At 40.0% G+C, this 21442-nt stretch overlaps 1 protein-coding gene across 1 annotated transcript in view; it reads right to left on the bottom strand.

Annotated features, from left to right (window-relative positions):
• Positions 1-21442, bottom strand: part of cntnap2a (contactin associated protein 2a) — a 329832-nt gene that overhangs the window by 111296 nt on the left and 197094 nt on the right. Inside the window, exons 11-12 of the mRNA XM_073488060.1 lie at positions 19441-19590; positions 9447-9609 (exon numbers count right to left, since the gene is read on the bottom strand). Of these exons, the coding sequence (XP_073344161.1) occupies positions 9447-9609; positions 19441-19590 (313 nt within the window). The remainder of the gene's footprint in view (positions 1-9446; positions 9610-19440; positions 19591-21442) is intronic.

The following is a 21442-nucleotide window of genomic DNA, read 5'->3' as shown; positions in this document are numbered from 1 at the left end:
CCCCGTGTAGTATCAAGATTGGTTGCTATGGCAACAATCTAGCTCAGAAGACAGTATATTTGACTGTGTAAAGGAGGACAGAAAACCTCTATCAGTTGAAATTGTGAAAACACAAGTAAATGAATGCAATGCTAGTTGCTGGTTGAATGTTTTCTGAAGTGCTGAAAAACTTGTTGGTGCTAAAATTAAAGTGGCAGGATTCACTGCGTGTGACCAGTGAACTCAACTGCTGTAACTTTGTCTTAGAGAAGTTAACCCTCCAGAGCCCAAACCGTCACTGACCCAAGCCTTGAAAAACAAGGGGGGTATATCAGTGGGCGGAGCTAAAAAGTCCCTCCTCTAGACTCTTCTTCGTGTAGCCTTGTTAAAATTAAATTCTGCGATAGCGCCCCTGGTGGCCGACTCTGTTAAAACCTCCGAAGTTGCGATAGCGCCCTCTGTAGGACGATTCGGTAAAAGATTTTTATTTTGTGATAACTTCCTCTAATGACCAACTCTGTGAATATTAAATTTGTAACAACACTCCTGGTGGCTGATTCTGTTAACAACAAATACATTTGAATAGCATATTCTGCTGGCTAACTTGATTAATTGAATTTTGTCTTTCAGCTTTAATAGACTGAAATCCCACACAGGTACTTGCTAAATTGTATTATTGGAAACCTGTGATACTGCAATAACTACTATAGTGAATTAATGTGTCTCATTATTCAGGTAAATCGAATAATTAAGTTGTAAATTACGAATTTGACAACTTTAACCAGATTTGACAACTTTATTCCAAATTCAATTGAAATTTTTGTTGTATTACTTGGAATTTGATCTTGATATATGCTACGTGCATGCAAGTCAAAGAATTAAGCTGTTAACTACACATCCAAGTACTTTTAATCGAAAGCCACATTTAGATCGAATACTTTAGTCATTGTTGTTAACACATTAGCTGTCAAATCTTTTGAAATCCAAAACGTCTGCTGTTTTGGAGCTTCACAAATTGAGTTAATTAACCAAGCAAACCCCACCTCTAATTGAAAACAATTAGAATTTAAAAAGCTCAAATAAAATAAATAAATAAAACAAAGTAAATTGAATTTTGAATTGAATTTCTTTTTTTTCTTCTAAAAACAATGGCAGGGCCCGGTGATTCTGACACCGTGAGCCTAGTGAATCCCTTAGACAATCTAGATTCAGTAATACTGGATCTCACCACAGAGTTGCTACCAGATTATGCAGACAAAATCCAGAAGACCGACCCTAGTGAGCTACATGAAATAATGTCCGCGTTAGTATGCCAGTCCCTGACCGAAGAAATGAAAGGAAAAGACAGAGAGAAAATGTTAGGGATGATGGTTATCGTGATGTCTGCACAGCAAAAACGCAGAGACCAACTGCTAGAGAACGCTTTAGCTGAAATAACCCCTAAAAAGCAACACGAGAAAACTAAAGAGTCCTTAACTAAAGCAGAAGACCGCATTAACCGACTTGAGTCTCAGGTTAAAGCACAAAAAGAGGAACAGGCTGAAATGCAGGAAGAAAACTCAGAGCTCAAACAAGTCCTTCACGCCCAAGGGCCAGGGCTAGATAAAACAGAATATGAACTTGAAAAAGTAACTAAACATCTTGAAGATGCTAACAAAGACCTTGGAAAAGCAACCAAGGAAAATAAGGAGCTAAAAAGTAAGCTCAAAGTTTGGGACAGGGCCAGAGAAAGGGAAAGGAAATGTCTACATGACATGCAACAGGCACTAAAAGAAGCCAGGGACCAAGTTAACGAATCCCATCTTGAACAGATGGAACAAGAGGCAGAGCTCGAAGAGGTTAAAAGGGAATTAAAACACTCCCTTGAGTATAGTTCATCCCCAAAAGCGCCTGCAGGTGCAAACTCTCATGAGGAAAACAAAGAGAGCAGATTCCACAGGAACGCTCAATTAGGCATGTCCCCGCCACGATCTATGTCACCCATAGATCCCGATGTCCAGTCTCGGACTGACAGGGACCTGCGTGACCGAGATAAAAGGTCTCCCTCCTCTCAGCCTCTCCCTCCTCTAAGCGCGCAATATTCGCGAAACCCCTCCGACAGGGACCTAGATAAAATAGCTCGAAACATAATGCATTTCGAACCCAAACCTGGTGCCTTTAATAAAACTCACAGGCAATTTGACCCTGAATTTTTTCCCAACCCTCCCACCCAAATGATCGGCATTGCCGCTCAAGCTCAGGTAGTAGCCAATGCTCCTGACAACTCTTCAGCACCGAGACGCTCCGGTCCTGACTTGAAATACTTGCATGACGCACGCACTGCCTTGCGCATTGTCGAGGGCCTCCTTGTACATGTCTCCGACGCTCTCACTTCACCTGCATTCGTGGTGCCTCAGAGCCACAGGGGGGTGATGCTAATGCAGGCCCATAACTCTCCATGCGCAGGACATAGAAAAGCCAAAGCAACATACCAGGCACTCCAACAAGTAGCCTATTGGCCACACATGCAGGAAGATGTAGCAAACTACATCAAAGACTGCTCAATTTGCTGTCAGGCCCAACTGTCAAACCTGCTTCACAGAGCTCCCTTCCCACGAAGGGGCCACAGAGCCTACTATGACCAAAAAGTGTCCCATGACAAAGTCGAAGTGGGGGACAAGATTTGGTACTACACCACTGCTCCCCTGACTAGAAAGGCCAACCAAAACACCAGAAGACTTGCCCGCAAGCTTCTGCCCCAAAAGATCAAAGTAAACAAAGGCCAGAAAGAGCAGACGCTTAAGTGGATCCATCGCAACCAGATGAAACCACACAAAAACCCCATGGGACTCGACAGGGATGCAAACTTGTCTGATAGGTCATAAATAAGGATAAAACCTTTAAAGCACCTAAAAGTGCCAATCGCGAGTAGAATTTTATTTTATTTTTTTTTTGTCAACAAAGGTCACTGTTGTTCGCGTCATTTACAAAGTTGAATTGAGAAACAGGCTTTGTAAATTAACCTGCTAACTTAACCTGCTTAACTAAATACAGTCCTTTGATTCACCCAAAACTAATTGATTCAAAGTGGGGGTTAATCTAACACGTTTGCCCTTTGGTCCAAAGTGTATAATAAATTGAAAAGTAGAATTAAAACCAAACTCTGAGATTGTTCGCAAGGAACATCCCAGACTGTTGATCACCAGCTGTCGTCTACACACAAAGAAAGTGTTTATCAGAATGACAGACTCGACTTACAGGTTGCAGCAGTTGCAGAAGTTCACTGTCACTCAATCAGAACTGAGTAATTTAGTTGCAGACCTAAACAATTAATTGGTGAATCCTTGATAAAGCTATCAGCTATAAAGCTTGTAAGAATATTTTGTTGGTTTAAATCTTGGACTCTCTACAGTTCATGCTGTAAGTTTATTCACAGTAAAATCGCCATGAATGTGAATTACATGCTGAAATCCCAGACATCAGAGCGCAGATCAACCAACAACAGCAGGTGCTACAAACATAAGCCAATCATTGTAGAGCATCATTTTGGTGGTCAAAACCCACAGTGAAGCTCTGAATAAAACTCTCCTTGCTATAATCAGAATTAGAATCAGAAATACTTTAGTGATCCCTGAAGGGATATTGCTTGTGTTACAGCTGCTCCCATTCAGTCTTAGAAAATAAGCAGAAATGTATATCTATATGAACAGTGTAATAAATATTTACGTGAGTAATCATTCTCCTTTCAGTCATGTCAGTTGATTATGCTCACACACAACCTGTCAGTTCGTTATGGCAGACACGCTGAGAGACATTGGATCCTCAGTGAACAGCTCAGCCATAAATAAGATTCTTCTGCATCTTATCCCACTGTTTCTGGTGAAGTAAATTTATCCACCATTACCAGAGAACGTTATCCTATACACTGAAAATTTAGCTCCATCATTTGGACACAAACCAATATGAAATCAAGAAATCTAAATTTTTCGACAAACACACACTTGAGTTAGAGCAAAACACTCTTACTCAAGTGCAGTGATCAGTTATTGATAGCGACTCTCACAGTTAGTTGATAACAGTTACTATTGACAGTTCTATAACAGGCTCCTTAATTCTATAAGATTAAGAGTAGAACTTTCCACTAACCAAGTTAGTATTATCAGTACTGTTTTCCCTTATTTTTTCTTTACTATATGATTAGACCTTAGCACATGCCAAAGTCAGACACCATCTCTGATCATAAAGTGTGCCACCTGTGCTCCTCGACGATGGACATCATGACTTCATCGATCCAAAGTTCCCGCTACTACGGTCATTCAGATCGAAGTGGGGGATATGTAGGAACCTCTGTCCATCGCCTCTGCATTAGCTTGAGGCTTTGTTGTTCTTGTTAACCCTTTTCATCTGGATGAAGAAGATTTACATGAAGGAGGCGCCTTTCAGGCACATCTTATCTCCTGGCAGAGAGGACAGTGCCTCTCTGGACCATAAAGACTTCAAACGAGGACAGTTTTAATTAATTTACAACTAAACTCCCATTTCTGAACTCTCTTTCCCCTTTGAACAGAACCTCCTCACACAGGTCATGAAGTTACCTGTGACAGTTCACCAGGAGGGACGAACGAATGTCTTCAGAATGTGTTAATACAATGTCTTTACATTTGCAGATTAAGTAACACGCCTGATCACTTTCTACCTATTTCTCTCTCTGTCTCTACGACTTCTGATCCACAAACACCCACAGAGTGGACATCGGACACCTTCTGACGTGTTTTTCCATGCTGTTACTCTGTCTTTTTTAATTTACGACTTATGCCTGGTACCTTATCTGCTCACATTCCAAACCAAATGGTCTCTGTATTCTTCCAGATTTCAGACCATTTCTAATTAACCATTAAGTCAGTATCTCACAATCTTATTTCTAACACATTAAGAAACAGTAAGAGAAGTTCATAAAACTGGTCTTTCTCCCGTTTCTCTACGATTAAGATTGACTGAGATCAAATTTTAATGTTTAATCTGTACTGTGTTCGGTGGAACCACAGCACCTCCTGATGGTGAGTCCTGATACAGTTGGACGAGAAATATTCTGTTTAATATGGTCATGGTTATAACCAGTAAATGACTCTGATATGTCTTTGTTTTAACAAGTATTAAGCTGAATATGTATAATTAATGTTTAATCACGTCATAATCCTTGTCATGATAGACAAAGTACATCTATTGAGCCATGGTGAGAAACTGAGAAGGTGAAGCACGGTTTAGTTCAGTGAGTTTCTGTGAATCTTAACACCTCCACTAAATCTTGGAGATAAAAGCCGGTAAGCCCCGCCTAGACACGCCTCGATTTGCAAGTAATAAAACGGAGAGATCACGTCTCTCGGTTCAGAGTTTTTGTTTAGTTTTGTTTAGTTTTTGTTTTGTTTTTAAAAGTTTTGTTTAAGTTTTTCTTTTGAAACTTATTTTGAAGCTCTTCACTTTACTTTGAAACACGCTCCAAGACAGCGATCTCATCAGAAGTGCTCACGCGTTGATTTTTCTCATTTTATATTTTTCGCAGTATTGATTAGCTTCTTTTATTAAGTTTGTACCAGAACGAAGTTCTGTTTTAATTTGTTTTATACCGTTAAGTATCGTAACCCGCTTTTGAAGAAGTAAACTTAATTTAGATTACCTTGCATTAACTAACAACGGAAGATCCGCTTGATCAACGTATCCTCCTCAGTTATTTTATTCAAGAAGTTAAATCTAGTTTACAAAGTCAGAGCCTGAAAACCACTCGAAGAAACGAAGAAGAACATCTTTATCACAATCATCATCACGACACAGCAACTTGCTGTGTCCGAGACCGTGCAAGCGGTTTCCAACGAAAGACAGACTCTGTGACAAGCCCCCAGCGCTCGCTAGCGGTATCATCCCGCTGGGCATTGAGCCAAGATCTGCACCGGATCGGTACGGGACCAGCTGCCCTCTTCCTAAGACAAAGGACCGAGGTGCCCAACCGACTGATACCGGACGAGCTGACCCCGGCCATCGGACCGGGACTGACTGACTGCTAGAGCTGCAAAACACCTGAGGAAATCCGCCGCCGCGGACTCAACACCTCTGCGGTGAAAGTAGGCTCTCCATCACTCACAACAGCTGGATTCACACATGATACATGAGATGGTGTCTATGGCTCTGATTCTGATCTTTTAGCTTAAAAGCAATTCGGTTAGGGTCTCGTTAGTATTAAAAATTACTCTCGTAATCTTTAAATGCTTCAACCTAACTCATAATCTCACCATCAGCCCATATTCCACTAATAACCCATTACTTAGTTATTCCATATTTTCTGTTACCTGTTGTTATTCATTTAAATTGCCATTTCATTTATTTAACCTGAATTATTTAGTCAATAAACATATTAACCGTATGTCGTTGTCTGTGCAGGTTTGTTTTTAATGTGGAGAACCGATGGATATGTGTAGAATCTCACTGCTTCATATATGAGATGAATAAATTGATCTGAAATTGATTAGAATTGATACAAGTTAAACTTGTCCAGTCGAATTTGATTAATTACCTCCGGATTATTCAAATAGACAAAGTAACGGAGGTGGTGCCCCATTAACGAGTGTTTATTATTAGTGTATCTCCTACAATGCCTATCATTTTAACAGTGACACTGCTATACAAGGACAAAGAAGTTGCACTGGCAAAAAGTAAGGAACTTGATATAAAGGTGAGCACTGACCCCACCCATTGGTATTTAAATCATATTAAACCTCAACTTCACTGCAAATGGAAAAAAGTGTAATATGCCAATGAAGTATGTCATTAAGTTATGTAACTTCAGTAGGCTAACAAGTGCCGATGAAAATTGATGAGCTCTAATGATCATAGAAGACAAGCACAATGAACTAAACCCCTGAAGTACACTGATCATACTGTATATGCTCCAGGGTTTGCATGAGAAAAAAGGAAAATCTATACACAGCATGAGGGGCACCTCAACAGTGTGTGTATTGCTTATATGCGCTACTGCGTGTGTTATTGTGGTGCCCTTATAGAACTACAGTAAAGTTGTGTAATATTGGAATTTGTATGCATGCACCCTTGTGTGTGGCGGCACCAGAGTGTGTCTGTGAGGATGTGTGTGTTTTGCTCCTTCCACGATCTCAGCCTGAACAGAATCCCACAGTGGAACGGCATTGATCAAAAGGAGGTCAGACAGGGCTATTGAACTGCCTTCAAAGACATTCTGATTAGTTAGATGGTAACACTGCACTCATTCATCTTCCATGGCAGGACAGGGCCCACCTCTAGTACTGCAGGCCCGCTACATAACATTTTAAGTAATAGCAATGGGCAATACTGTGAGCAGCAAGGATAGGAAACTGTTGTGGACATCTTAGTTTGTTCTAAAAATCTGACCACAGTCTGAAAATGTGACAGCACTTTGCCTGTTGCTAGCAACTATCAGCAGCACTAATGTACCACAATCTGCAATAATAATAATAATTTCATACTACATTAACTCACGCTAGCATTACAAAGGCAAGACAAATGATAAGAGAAGGCTTCCAGCATAAACTGAATATCATCATATCATTGCATGAAAACATATATAAAAGTGATGACTTCAAAATCTAAGTTACAAAAAAGTCTGTCTGAAACTAAACTTATTTTTTGGCATTTGCCAAGCATAAAAACAGAGGTTTATTTAATTTGAATACTGGACTGGTATAACAAACCTTTTCATTTGAAAATGCTCACATATGACTGCTACAGCAACTATAATGAATATTATTATATATTATTATAACTGATCATATGAATGTATGTAATGTGGGTGCCCACAACTTCCCTATTTTGGTTCACTCTCACTGCTCTCATTGTGTTGTTTCCGGCAACAGCAGGTGGCTGTTTTCAGGGAGAGTGCTCGAAAAACCCACTGTACATGTTCTGTCTTTTAGTGGCTACTTGTTGAACAAAGAGGAAATTTTAGTAGCTAAACCCAGATATTTCTGTCGGAATTAAAATGATCAAAGCTGAATATTGAACATGTACTTGTCAGTTGGACAGAAACACATCTCTGAAAAAATGGTAATGTGGCTCCATGTCTGCTGGATGTGTCAAGTAGACAACTGTATGTTAACAAGTCCAGCATATCAATTAAAATGTGAGAATATGTCAACTTGTTTCTGCTGCCCCTGCGTGGTAAAAAAAATCAGTTATCTAAGGTTCAGTCTTCACACATACTGTATTGATTTCTGCATTTATGTTTTAAAAATCAATAGTCACATAAACTTTCTGTGGTCACCCAGTTTCATATAGCCAACTACATTAGAGGACTTCGAGAACATAAAACAAAAATGCCGCTTCCTGTCATCTGACAACAAAAATGGTCAAATTATCTCTGTTGTGAGTTCAGCCATAGGAACATTTAATTGTTTAAGAGAACTTTAAGAAAATGATCTGACAATGCTTGTATAAATGTGTCTGTATTAGTCACAACATGGCTGATGCTGTGGTTTAAGTATTCCAGCAAGTCGGACCTTTATTGGAATGAGGACAAAATTGAGCCAAAATCAAGCAGTGTCAGTTGGTCTCTACTCCTCTGGGCAGGGATATTGATGATGGTAAGTGTTATCGACAAACCTGACCTGAAAACAAATCGCTCGGTACAGGGATAATAGTGTTCCAATCAACAAGGTTTATTCCTAATTGTAGCTTCCCAGTCTGGTTCACCTTCATGGTGTGATACATGTAATTTTAAATAAATCCTCAGTATGTCTTTTGCATGACAGAAAACCACTACGCTCTTATCTAACACTGGACTACGCTTAATCCATGAGGTTTAACCAGTCCATGAAATTTGAATGTTTTGCACACAAGCATCTGGTTCAGTTTTAAGAAAGACACTCAAATTGAGCTCCAGCCATGGATGATTCCATATATGGCTATCCATCCCTTTGTGTTTGTCTAGTCTATGACAAGTAAATAAATTGAAATGTCAACAAGTTGTAGTGAATGCTTCCAGTGAGTCAACGCTGGGATGTACAGAATCTCCAGCTTTGTTATACTTGGCAATGAAAGAAGAGAAATGGCTCATTTTTTTATGTTTGATTAAGATCATACAGTGTTTTCCAAGGATGAAACCTACTATTTTCTTTCCATTTAAAACAAAACAAATGTGCTATTTACACACATCCCCTCACAATGTGAATCCACCCCAATCAATTATATCCATTTATAAGAATGACAAGTACACAAAAACCAGCCACACACAACGTATTCTTCTGCAGTTATACAAAACAACCAGAGCCCCTGAGTCATACAGCTCTGGATAAGAATTCACAGACTTTGTTTATATGACTCCTCCAATTTAAAACCAATTGATTTATGACACTCATGACACACTGCTTCAGTGCTTTGAATAAAAATGAATATGTCTTTTCATTCACAAATGATTGTGTCCTGCATCCAGGAATTATCGCTCTTACCTGTCGATGATTGCACACATGTCGAGGCTGACATTCTCAAAAGCCCCCATAGTGCCTTTTTCCACCGCATGCATATCAGCTGGTTGGTCATCCACCAAGATCGCTTGCATGCAGCCCTGGAAGGACCGCTGGGAGGGTGGGAACAGTGTCTGGAGAAAATACCCTGAAACCAGCCAAAGAAAAAACAAAGACACAAATAAAAAGTTAATATATATTACTCTATTAGAAAGTAGGACAGAGTGATTCGAGAAGAAACGGAAACAAAAGGGTAAAAATGTATGGTAGAGGTATACGAGTTACCATAAATTCATGCAAAACAAATTAATTTATGAAGTACTTCATGAACTATCAGGAATGGACAAGAATTCATGTATCTCATGCATTTATCAGTGTTAAAGATGGACCAGGTCACCACTTTATTCGAAGGGCCACAAAAAATGATGAGGCAATGTTAATCATGTTTACAACACTTAGAAGTCAACAGAATACTTGTGCAGTTTTACGGCATGAAGAAGACATGAACATCATTAATAACTCAGAAATCATGAGGATTTAAATTAATTCATGAATTATTCTTACATTAAGTTATGCATGAGATGCTTTAATTCTTGTACATTACTGATAGGTCATGAAGTACTACAATAATTAATTCATTCTTTTTCATGCATGAATCTATGATAATAAAAGTACCCTTACCATAAATTGTGACCAAAAATGATATGAACAGCAGCTTGTGCTTTGAACAATGAAGGAACAAGAAAGATGGAGTGTTTTTGTCCATGATTTAAAACACATCATGAAGAGAAGACCTCCTGTAGAAGTAGATATTAGACTTAACAACAACATCAGCCTTGAAGAGGAACAACGGACCTGGACATTGCCTGGTTATTGTCGCTTTTTAAAGCCATGAACCTTCATCAGTCCTTTTGTTTTAGAGCTTATCCACAAGGCCCATTAGCCTTAATACCAGTGCTAAGGCCGCAATACACCAGAGGACATATAGGTTTTACTATACACAGTGCCTTTATGAGATACAAGAGTCAATGGCCCATCCAGAGGTAGCACTGGGCCTTGACTGAAACGGGGACAAGGCTAGGACAAAACTGTGTGCATATGGTATGTGTGTGTGTGTTTGTGTGTATGCTAAATCTGTCGCACAAAGTCCATGGATGGTAGATCATGTGCATATTCTACATGTACAAATCTTTCAGTATATATGTGCATACACAGGTGTTATTATGGTGTACATCCACTGTCAGATGTAGGAGATGAGAGCCTGGAATTCAATCTTTGCCACTAGCACACAGGTCACTCATAAAACACCACCGCTCAATGACATCTCCATCATTGTGATGTTATAAGCTGTCACACTCTCCAGCCAGCCTATTAGCCTCAAGGCCAAAGCATCAAAACGGCTTATTATAGAGGGCCTATTATGCACTGTGTGCATGTGTGCACCAACAAAATTGTAGTTTATGTAGTTGGCTGACATGCCAGCAAATAAAGCAGCAGAAAGAGTAAAATGTGTGTGTGTGTGTGAGCTGGATTTATTGTTTTCTTCACATCTTCAGATTATCATTTTTCCCCCCCAAAAGTTTCTGCTGTCATCCTTGCCATCTGCCTCTTCTCCTGCCACACCTGTCTGCTGTCTTTCCAGAGGAGCAGTAGAAGACAGAGAGAGGAGAGAGGCAGAGCTGGAAAGAGAGAGAGAAGATGGGAAGCGGAGCAGACTGCAGCTGGCTGGCAGCAGTTTGGGTCCTGTGGATAGCATATGAATGCAAAGGAAGCGCAGCCTTCCTGACAGCTTGGCAGAAGAAACGGAGCAATGCATGGAACGATGGATGGGTGGATGGATGTAGGCTGTGAAAGCTAACGGGGGGGTGGTTGCTCACTTATTCTATCTTAACCACTGACAGGGTGTTTACCCAATTTAACTCTACCAAAATATCCTGTTTGTTGGGGTGACACCTGTTTTTAGCCCATGTACTGCTCATTCTGTATGGAGAGAATATTTAGGACACGAAAATGTTAAATTCTACTAAAACTTGAAATATTAACTTGATAAATTAGTTTTGCAAGGAAAGCTCCTCACTGAACGACACAGCAAGGAAACTAAATCCTGATAATGTCTGATAGCTGGAGAAATAAAGAAGTCTTGGATAAAAAAAAAACTAAACTAATCTGTCATGTTTATCTGCAATCCACTATTTAAAAGTACCTTTCAGTAACTCCTGTATCCCCATGGAGAAATTAGCTGCCGTACTGGGGAGCCCCATTGTGTCACTTTGATTTACACTGGGCACTGCACTACACAAATATGCATATTAAATAAATATTACTCAGCTAATTAGGAGTAAGAGCAAATGTACCCCAACAGTCCTCATGCTTTGAATTTGGTCAAGCACCGTGTTTTCTCTTATTGTTACTCTACAGCCATGACCAGCAAAGACTAATGTTAATGCTACTTGCAGTCCTCCTTCCTATAAACATTTTCTCATAAAAATGCCATTTTATGCTTTTCAAAAATGTAGTATTGTATCATTAAGAATGCTGCAAACGCAGAGGAAGACGCAGACCAGATTAATGAGATGGAGTCCAACAGAGACAAGCACTTGGCAAACTAGACATAGATGTGGTCAAACATCTGTACATCCCCAAGCTATCACACACACACACCAGACAAACAGTGTCTGACCACATTTTATTTTTTTTCCTAAATGCAACAATGCTGTGTGGTTTTAATTTGTAGTATAAACAAAGACTCTATCTCCCAAAACCCCTCAGGATCGGAAACGGCAGCAATAAACCCCTGCAGGCTTGCTGGCACCCTATCATAGGCTCCCTGTTGTGCCCAAAGAGCTTCACTTACAATACACACAGGAAGACCAGCACCAGCTCTCCACCAGCTGAACAACATCTGACTGGCACGGCTGGCTCTCAGGCTACAGAACACTTGTTTCCACATCCCAGCACATTTTAGGGGGATGTATCTGCTTTCAGATGAGGTAGGCTGGAAATCAGCCAAAATTCTGAGATGTGAAAAAATCAAACAGATATTCTGAGGATTCAACACAACACCATATTCAGAAGAGACAAAAACTATTGCCAAAAATAATATTTTCACAAAATCCAAAAATGTGCTTATCTACTATTAAAAAAAAAGGACAGATCAAGGCTACAGCACATACTTGATGCACCTCATAGAGCACCTTTGAACCAAAAAAGGCTGCATGCCTGTCAAACATTACTGCACACATGTCAATGACAAGATGTACCTGCTGTGGTATGTAAGCAAGAGTGCACGCATTTTTGTACACAAAAGTACACAAAGCACTTGTACAGACAGCGAAGGCTGCTCTCTGATAAATGTGGGTGTCACAGAGTCTCATGTCTAATTCATCACAAGCTTTAAGATGAAGAAGAAGGGGTGACAGTATGGAGGCGTGCGATGTCACAATTATCACTAATGCATATACTGTGACTGTTAATTCACGCTACATGTGCTGGGAAGGTTTTTCTTTGCAGCTGAGTGAAAAATTGTCCACACTGAAGTGAGCAAATACACCAACTGGAGTGAAAGCAGCATTACGACACTTTCTTTTAAAAGGTCAGAAAGGTTTGACATCATAGTACACTGTATATTGTAATGGGAAAGCAAAGTTTAAGGCTGTCAAACATTATAAGACTGTCATTTATTCATGCACATAAAATAAATGTGTGAGAAAAGAAGCAATGAGCTAAGAAATTCTGTGATACTGTGTGGAACAACTCAGCAGAGTTGAGAAGCAGAGCAGAGAACTAATAAAGAAAACAGAATCTTCCTTTTCCCCCCACAATTATCAAACAACAGCATGCTTCAGGGTGGAATGTCTCATAATTGACATCTCTCTCATTAGTATATCCATTTGTCCCCTTTTCCTGAGGGTAGAAGAGCATGACTTTATGGCCTGGTGTATTTGCGTGTGTGTATGTGTTTGTGTGAGTGTCCGTCTGTCTTCCCTCTTGAGAAATTCAATTTGTGGCTGTCTCGTGTCAGTCACTTGCTAATTTCTCTAAGCGCAGCGTCAGGAGTGAGGAACTACTCCCCGTAAAATAGGCTTTGGGTTCAGGAGGCTGATTTTAAAAGCAGACGCTCGAAGGATAGAGGGGTGGAGATGAGAGGAGGCAAAGGCAGGGGCCGACCCGGTTAAAGAGGATAAAAGGGATGAGAGGAAAGAGGAGAGGATGAGGGCCAAAAAAGAAGAAGGGAAGATAAACTGAGAAATTGCAGAGAATGACAGAAATGAGGAAGGGAAGGAAAGTAGAGAAACGGAAACAGAGAAGAGAAGAAAAATTAAGAGGGCATAGTTGGGGACAGGATGACAGAGGCTTAGAGCCAAGTCTTTTCGTTGCTCTGACATATAAAGTATAGTATCCTGTAACCTTGGGTTAAGGCAGTGCCTTGTACAGGAAAGGCAGGGCAATAATGTCTGCAGCTTACATTAGTGACTGGTCACTAGTGACCTCATCTGTCTGCCAGCTTTATGTATTTTTGTTTTTAAATGACTTAAAAATCATCAAATTAACAGATGAAAAATTGCACATACAAAACAATGTTACAAACTCAAAAAGTTTACAGAAATAAGGAAGGTAAAGAAAGGAAAAAGGTTTTAAGCTGCATATTTGGCACAGCCTTTAAACTCTTTGGGAATGCTACTCGAGCTGTGTAATGTCCCATCATAGTCATTAAAGTACATTAAACATAACCGTTTAGGTAAATTAGGTAATATATTACCTTAATTAAAACATTAATTAGCAAATATTTTTATGTTGCCATGCTTGTCCTCATATTACACATCGCTGGTATTAATATTAATGCTGACTAAAAGCATTAAGGAATATATCTGCATTAAAGTACTTCTGTATCAACTGCTGTACATATGGAATATGTAGTTTAACTATTGTGTCACATTTTTGTTGTAAAAGTGTCACAACTCAGACCTGATCATCACTGGTAGTAGCTGGCTTGTCTTTTTCTTTCTTTTTTTTGATTTCTTGAGCAAGCAGTAAGAGGATGTAACCAGCCTCTGGCTAACTGTTTTTCTGTTTCACATTAAATTGAGCAACAGTATTTGGCCAGCAGGACACTTAAAGTAATCATGTCCCACTGGTTATATTCTGTCTACCTTAAAAGGTAGGATCACTGCTGCATTACCCACATGCACATAAGCACAAACAGAAAATTATCTCACATAATGCCTCAATGTCAACAACCTTTGTGTGTGTGTGTGTGTGTGTGTGTGTGTTTGTTTGAATGCTTTAATAATAAAAACACCCATTAGCCAGGTGCACTGATCCCCTCTCACTTAACCAAAATGTATTACACTTTAAGTGTTACGTCAAAACATTGAGCTTCAGACTTTGTGTAAGTGTGTATGAAATGCATGTATGTCTTTGCATATGTGAGGCAGTCATGCTTCAATTTAATACTTATTATCCGTCATATTAAGTTTATCTGGATATTGGACATGGTTAATAAACATGAAGCCACAGTGGAAAATACAAAAAAAAACATAAAATGAAGAAAATAGAAACAGACATGTAACACAATTAAAATCTCCACTGATATCATTTTTTTATGCAGAGCAAACATTATAATATTATTACTACATGCACCACAATTAGAAAACAACCGAAAACAAGACAGAAGAAGCAGCAGATACATTGCGATTGTCAAAATGAGTGTCTTTAGAGTCATTTTAATCGGCCAGATCATGTTGCAGTAGCAGTATTACTTTCCTTACAAAGTCTGGCTCAGTCTGTGGTCACTGATCAACAAATGTTACCAATGAGATCACAGCAGATTGATGCCTTAAAGCCATGAAATTTGAAGCAGATGGCTGGCTACCTGATGACTGAACCTACACAAATGACTCTCAGCAATTATCTGAGCCCTCCTCCCATCTAAAAAAGAACATGGTTTGTTCATGATACTGAGGGGTGTCTGCTAATTGGGGCACACTGACAGAACAGTCAAAGTCACATGGAAACTGCTGATGGTATACTGTTAGAGAGCTTTAGGACAGCTTAATGTGCTTGGCCTCTCTGACTCATCAAGCTGAGCGATCAGAGAGAGTAATTGAGGGCAAGCCAAAGGCTAAACTATCTTTTTGTGCACTCACTATATTATTCTGTTCCCTCTGTGCTGGGATGGAAATTGCCCCCCGAATGTGGTGAGGTGAGAATGTTGTGAATAAAAATGTTCCAGACATTTTGTGTGAGTGGTAAGTTAACTGTGCTTCTGTGTGTATGTGTGCCTGGGAGTCCAAACCAACCCACAAGCTCTCTTCACACAAGTTCAGAGGCATCGCACTAACCCACATACACACAGGTTCAAATGGCTTCAGGCCTTCATTGTAAATCTGAAGATGGGGGAGGCAAAGCATTGACTAACAGAAAATAAAATCTGGTCATGAAATTGGAGGACTGATAGTTGGACTCAGGGTTCATGCACAGTTTTTCAGTCAAATTCAATGCTTTTTAAAGATATAATACATATAATAATAGTGTATTTTGTTTCATTGTGTAATTATTATTATCCCAAATGTTTCCATCAATGTGCAAAACCAAGAGAGAGCCATCATTTTACTTAAGGTAATGGTTTCATTTGGTCACCTGTCGCTGTAACTTCCAGGTAGGACTACGACAATTGTAACTATACATGATAAAGTTTAAAAACATTACCTTGTCCTTGAATATTTCTGCCTGTATGGCTCATGTAGATATATTTTCATCAGCATTGGTGGTTGATGAACAATTAAAACAGCAACTCCCATGATCCCATGCAACTTATGTCTTTTGTTTTGGTTTAGAGACCCCTAGCTACCATATCTACTCGCATATATTACACCGTACTCCATTTCCTACTAACTACTTGTCATTAAACTTACATTTCCCCCTTTTTTTCTCATCCCTAGCAACCATGACTGATGATAACACAAATATGACAGGCTGTCAGAACCAACTTCTGTAGCTAGCTAACGTACTGTAAAAGTAACGTCAGACTTATATTAATGGTCGAGTCTCTCACTGTCTAATACTAATCAAACAAATACAGGAGTTTTATGGTAGATTTCTGTGTGACAAATTTCCCATAAGCTTTAATAATAATAACTACAGCAAATTTATGGTAAATTAATGAGAATGTATTACCTTAATTTCCTTGATGTTATTTTAAGACCTTTCTAGACTTTCTAGGGAGCCACAAGAGCGCCAAGTAAAACCAAACCCAATTGTGGAAAAGCTAAAATAATTCTGCGAGCTAAAAACAACCTACAGCACACACACCTATTCCCATTAAAAAGAAATGTCAAGTCTGAACTAAGAATGAAGTGGCTGAAGTGGTTCCAAAAGTGTCTTCCTAAAACTTCTCCCATTGCCTATGAAGTGGTGGCCCAAATATCACTTTGTACTCCTTGCCATAATAATAATAAGCAGTTTTGAATTCCCAGCAGCCTCCACACTTCTGTTTAGCACCAGCCCTTCCTGCTCTTCAGCAAGCATTATTCAGACTTGCCAGCCTTGAAGAAAGTTTTGGGGTACCACCACATGCCAAAAAAAAAAAGAATCTCATGTATGTATGTGTGGCCAAAAATCGAATCTCTTATCGGTCCTTTAAATCAATAAATACTTGCTTTTCAAAAAAATCCACTCTTTTAAAAAGATTAAATTCAGAGCAGGATTAGAGTTTACTCACTAAATGCAACTAAATGTTGTTTCAAGAGTAGCAACAATAATGTGTATAACAGTAAAGTCACCAAGAAAACTGAATAATATCTCACTGGAAACATATCTCAGATGTCAATAAAAATAATCAGTTAGTATCATTCATTCCTCTTGTCCTCTGTCCTTCTCCCTTTGCTTGCAGGTAGCTACCGCTGGTAGAGGGAGGATAGGCTGGTTTGTCTCCTTACAATAGCTAAGTTTACAAGAATTTGCCAAATTCTAAGAGACCTGGCAAACTTAGCTGAACAGTTAGACTACATACAGACAGCTATTGTTTAAGCTCGTTGTAAACATGTGTTATTAGCTGAGCTAGCACGATGTGTTTGTGTGTGGTGGGTGTGAGATGCTATGAAAAGAGCAGATTGAAATATCACTTTTCTACATGTTAATATGTACATAGCAAATACCAAAGAGTGTGCTGTGTCTATCTATTTGTATGTATATTTAATACAAATATGTGAATTATGTGTGTTTGGAGCCATATGTTTCCTTTAACAACGTGCAGGTACTGCCTCTGGGAAATTACATCTCATTGTCACTCTTCCCTGCAGTATCTCAGTTCCTTCTAGGATATAGCATTCACCTTCTTCTCTTCTCTTAAGCTTTGCACTCACTTATGAACCCGCTATCTTTTAAATTATCCTGCCAAAAACTTTGCCTCTCCTCATCTCCACATTCTCTTCTTTCCCATCTTTTATATATCTTCTTTTCCCTTTCAGTCTTCCTACCTCTCACTCTCTCTGTCTGTCTCCTCTTCAAGAGGTAAAGACATTATAGAGATCCCCTCCTCTTAGCCACTATTGATTCCTAGCTCAGCTTACAAAAATCAATAAATCACCAATTGGATCAAAAAGGAGAAAGCAGGGTGAGAGGGAGGAGGCGAAAAGAGGAGAGAGAGCAACCAGAAAAGGCTTACAGAGAGGAAAAATAGGGGAAAAGTTAGGGTGAACAGGGATAAGTGATTATAAAAGACAAAGTGTTGCAACACATCAGGTTAAATAATCCAGGAAAACCCCAGAAAAAAAGTGAAAAAGTGAAAGTAAAAAAAAAACAAAAACTTGCATACTTCTTGAGTGAAATGCAGTTAGCATATCAAGGCCTCACAAAGTTGGATTCCATAAATAAAAAGTACAGAGTCATCATGGGCTTTAGGGGGGTTCACTCAACAGCAGCGAGGAGTAAATTAAGATGGACAACAGAATAAAAGAATCTGGATATGTGTGTGGGTGAGTGTGTGTGAGGTGCTCTGATCCTTATTGACTGGCCTGGGGAAATGGTTTGGCTTGATGGAGGAGATTTTACTCTGATAGAGAGAGAGGGACAGAGGCCTTATGGAGCTATCAGAGCCCATCTCTCTCAGTTACTGTAATTTCATACAGGTGCCCACACACCAAATGTACACACACACTCACACACAGTCACATATGCACACATAGATACGGACCATCTTCCAACAGACGGACAGCGGTGTCTGGCATCATTAACCTGGCGTCTTCCTAATTCAGACAGATTGTGTCTGCCTGTATTGTCCTCTGCTTGTGTGTATATGTGTGTGTGTGTGTGTGTGTGTGTGTGTGTGTGTGTGGCTGTGTATGGTTGTGTCTATCTGGTGGTCTAGTTGTGTCTGTGCTCTTGCTAAGTGAGCAACTTCCTGAACTCTGGCCACTGATATATAGATTTCTGGCAAGATGAATCATTTGTAGACATATTCAGCCTGAAAACACACACACACACACACACACACACACACACACACACACACACACACACACACACACACACACACACACACAAGGCTGTTTAAAAAAAAAAGTTCTTTAAAAAAACTAACAAAAATATAGTACTAAATATAGTAAAAGTAAAATCAGATTAATTAACATGTATTTTAAAAGTTCTCTATGTCCTGATCTCATTAATTAATGAAGGAATCAGAGGCTGTGCAATTAAATACAGAGAGTATTACTTGTTAAGACAACAGAACCCAAACATTGAAGACATATGACAACATTTCTCAGAATTTTCCGATCGACTGAAACACAACCTGGATGTAAACTGGCTGCTATGTCCCATTCTTACCTCTGTAAACATCGCGGCCACCTTAAACTCTGATGCCTCCCCTCCCTCCCTGATGGGCACTGGAGAGGAATGTCATGAGAAGACGACGGATGGAGGTGGAAGGCAGGGGTGTGTTTGTCACATCTGTGGTGATGGTGTTGTGTTCGACCCTTACCTCCCAAGTGATAGGTTCCTCCCGTGGTGATGGTGAGAGGGGAAGTGGAGCGCACAGCAGATGCTTCCTCGCCATCTATCGTCAACATGGCAAAGTTCTCCTTAGCGACCAAACGTATTGCGTGCCACTGGCCATCGTTAAGGCCTGAACCTGAGGAGGGGGAGCAGAGATGAAAAATTTCTTCAGAAAATGCCCACCCACTTTTGAACATCATGTTCTTGAAGTGTAAAACCTTCTTGGTGAGTGAAAGGTTTTGGCTGACTGACTTCTTGGAACAATAAATCCAAGTTTATTAAAATGCAGCACCACATTCTTTTGTTTTTTGTGAACTTCAAAACATGTCTCACCCACATTGTCTTTTGACTGCGGTTGCTGACTTGTAGCTTAATCACCAAAAAATCAAGACTGATTTCTTTTACTGGGTCAAAGTTAACTTTCTTAGAGGAGGATATAGGAGAATGTCAAGGCCCTGACAAGGATTTCAAGAAAAAAACGTACGGGTGACTCATCTTGGGTGAGAAGTATGTGGGTGGTGAAACCAGGAAATGCAATTTCTGTCTGTGATGTGTGGCTATCTCTCTCTGTTTACCCTCTACTTTATCATACAGTTGTTTTTTCTCTACAATCATTACATCCCTGTTCTTTTTTTTTTTACCACTCGTATGGCTCCATCGAAGCTGCCTGGTGAACATGGCTTCAGACAGAGTTAAGACATCCTCGGCGGAGGATCGGCTTCCTGCCTCAACCACATTTTCTCCTCACTTCAACACATTTCCTCATCTGTATGCCAATGCTCCCCAATTCCTTCTTTCTCTCTCCCCCCTCTCCAAGCCGAGTGAGGCTTCCAGTCTCAAGGCCCCTGTGCCTCAACTCCATTAACTCTCAGAGAACCCTGTTTGCGTCTGAGTACCAGAGTGCATGTGTGTGTGTTCTCTGTCTGTGCATGCGGGCTTTGAGCACTTGTGGAAGTGTGTTCGAGTCTGTAATGTGCTGCGTTGTCTGCATATGTCAGTGTAGAGTGTGTGTGTTCGTGCACAGGTTTTGTGCTCTCCTTTTCTCTCTCTTCCCTTGTAGCTGTGCTCCATTAAATTTGAGTGATGCTTTGGAAAGGGACATTACTACTGGAGCCGAGAGAGAAGCCAGCTCACTCTCATCACCCTCTCCTCTATACATCACCTCTTACTGACACCAATCTCTATTCATCCTGCCTCCCTCTCTGTCCCCGATTCTTTCTTCCGTCTCTCTGTCTTTATTTCCTGTCCTGTATTTCTGCATTTTACTTTTTACTTTTCCCTCTCTGTCTTTGTATTTCTCTCCTCTGGTGGCCATCTGCTGCATTGTCCGTCTTTTTCAATTAGGCTCTGCTCACTGCTTCACTGACTGTAATACATCGATGGCGAGGACACTGGAGCGGAGTTCAAGGTGCGGTCACGTGCAGCTCAAGGATCTCAAGTCAATAACACATGTACCTCAGCATACTGTATGTGTCAAAACATTGAGTGCACAAGCTTTTGTTAGTGCATCTTTTTTGTGTGACTGTTTCCGTGTGTTTTCTACGAGGCACACTTTTGCATAGTTTATTTCTTCCCTGAACGTACTTGGAGACCTAGGCTTTGATGTCAGTATGGGGTCTGCACTAATTAATCTCCATCACCAGGGTGACCACATGTATGTGTATGTGTGCGCGTCAACATAGCAGTGACCAAAGAAATTAAGAGCCAGGATGGCCACCTGCTGAGGGGGTGACCACTGTGGCCTTGTTCAGTGAAGTGCTGGTTAAATATGCACAAACACACACATGCAAACCACACACACACACACAGTACAATCATGAATGTGATTATGCATATTTTGACTCTGTCAGAGTAAAAAACAATGACATAGCTGACAGCATTTTTGTTGTACTTGAAAAGCCATGAACTGAAAAGTAATATCGTCAGAAAAATAGCACCTGCTTTCTCTGAATGACAACAAAAAATTCAGTTCTGGTAGAAAATGACCT

Source organism: Pagrus major, chromosome 19, assembly GCF_040436345.1.
Source record: "Pagrus major chromosome 19, Pma_NU_1.0".
Taxonomy (NCBI): Eukaryota; Metazoa; Chordata; class Actinopteri; order Spariformes; family Sparidae; genus Pagrus; species Pagrus major.
The sequence above is the reverse complement of the archived record's forward strand: the minus strand, read 5'-3'. Positions and strand labels throughout refer to the sequence as shown.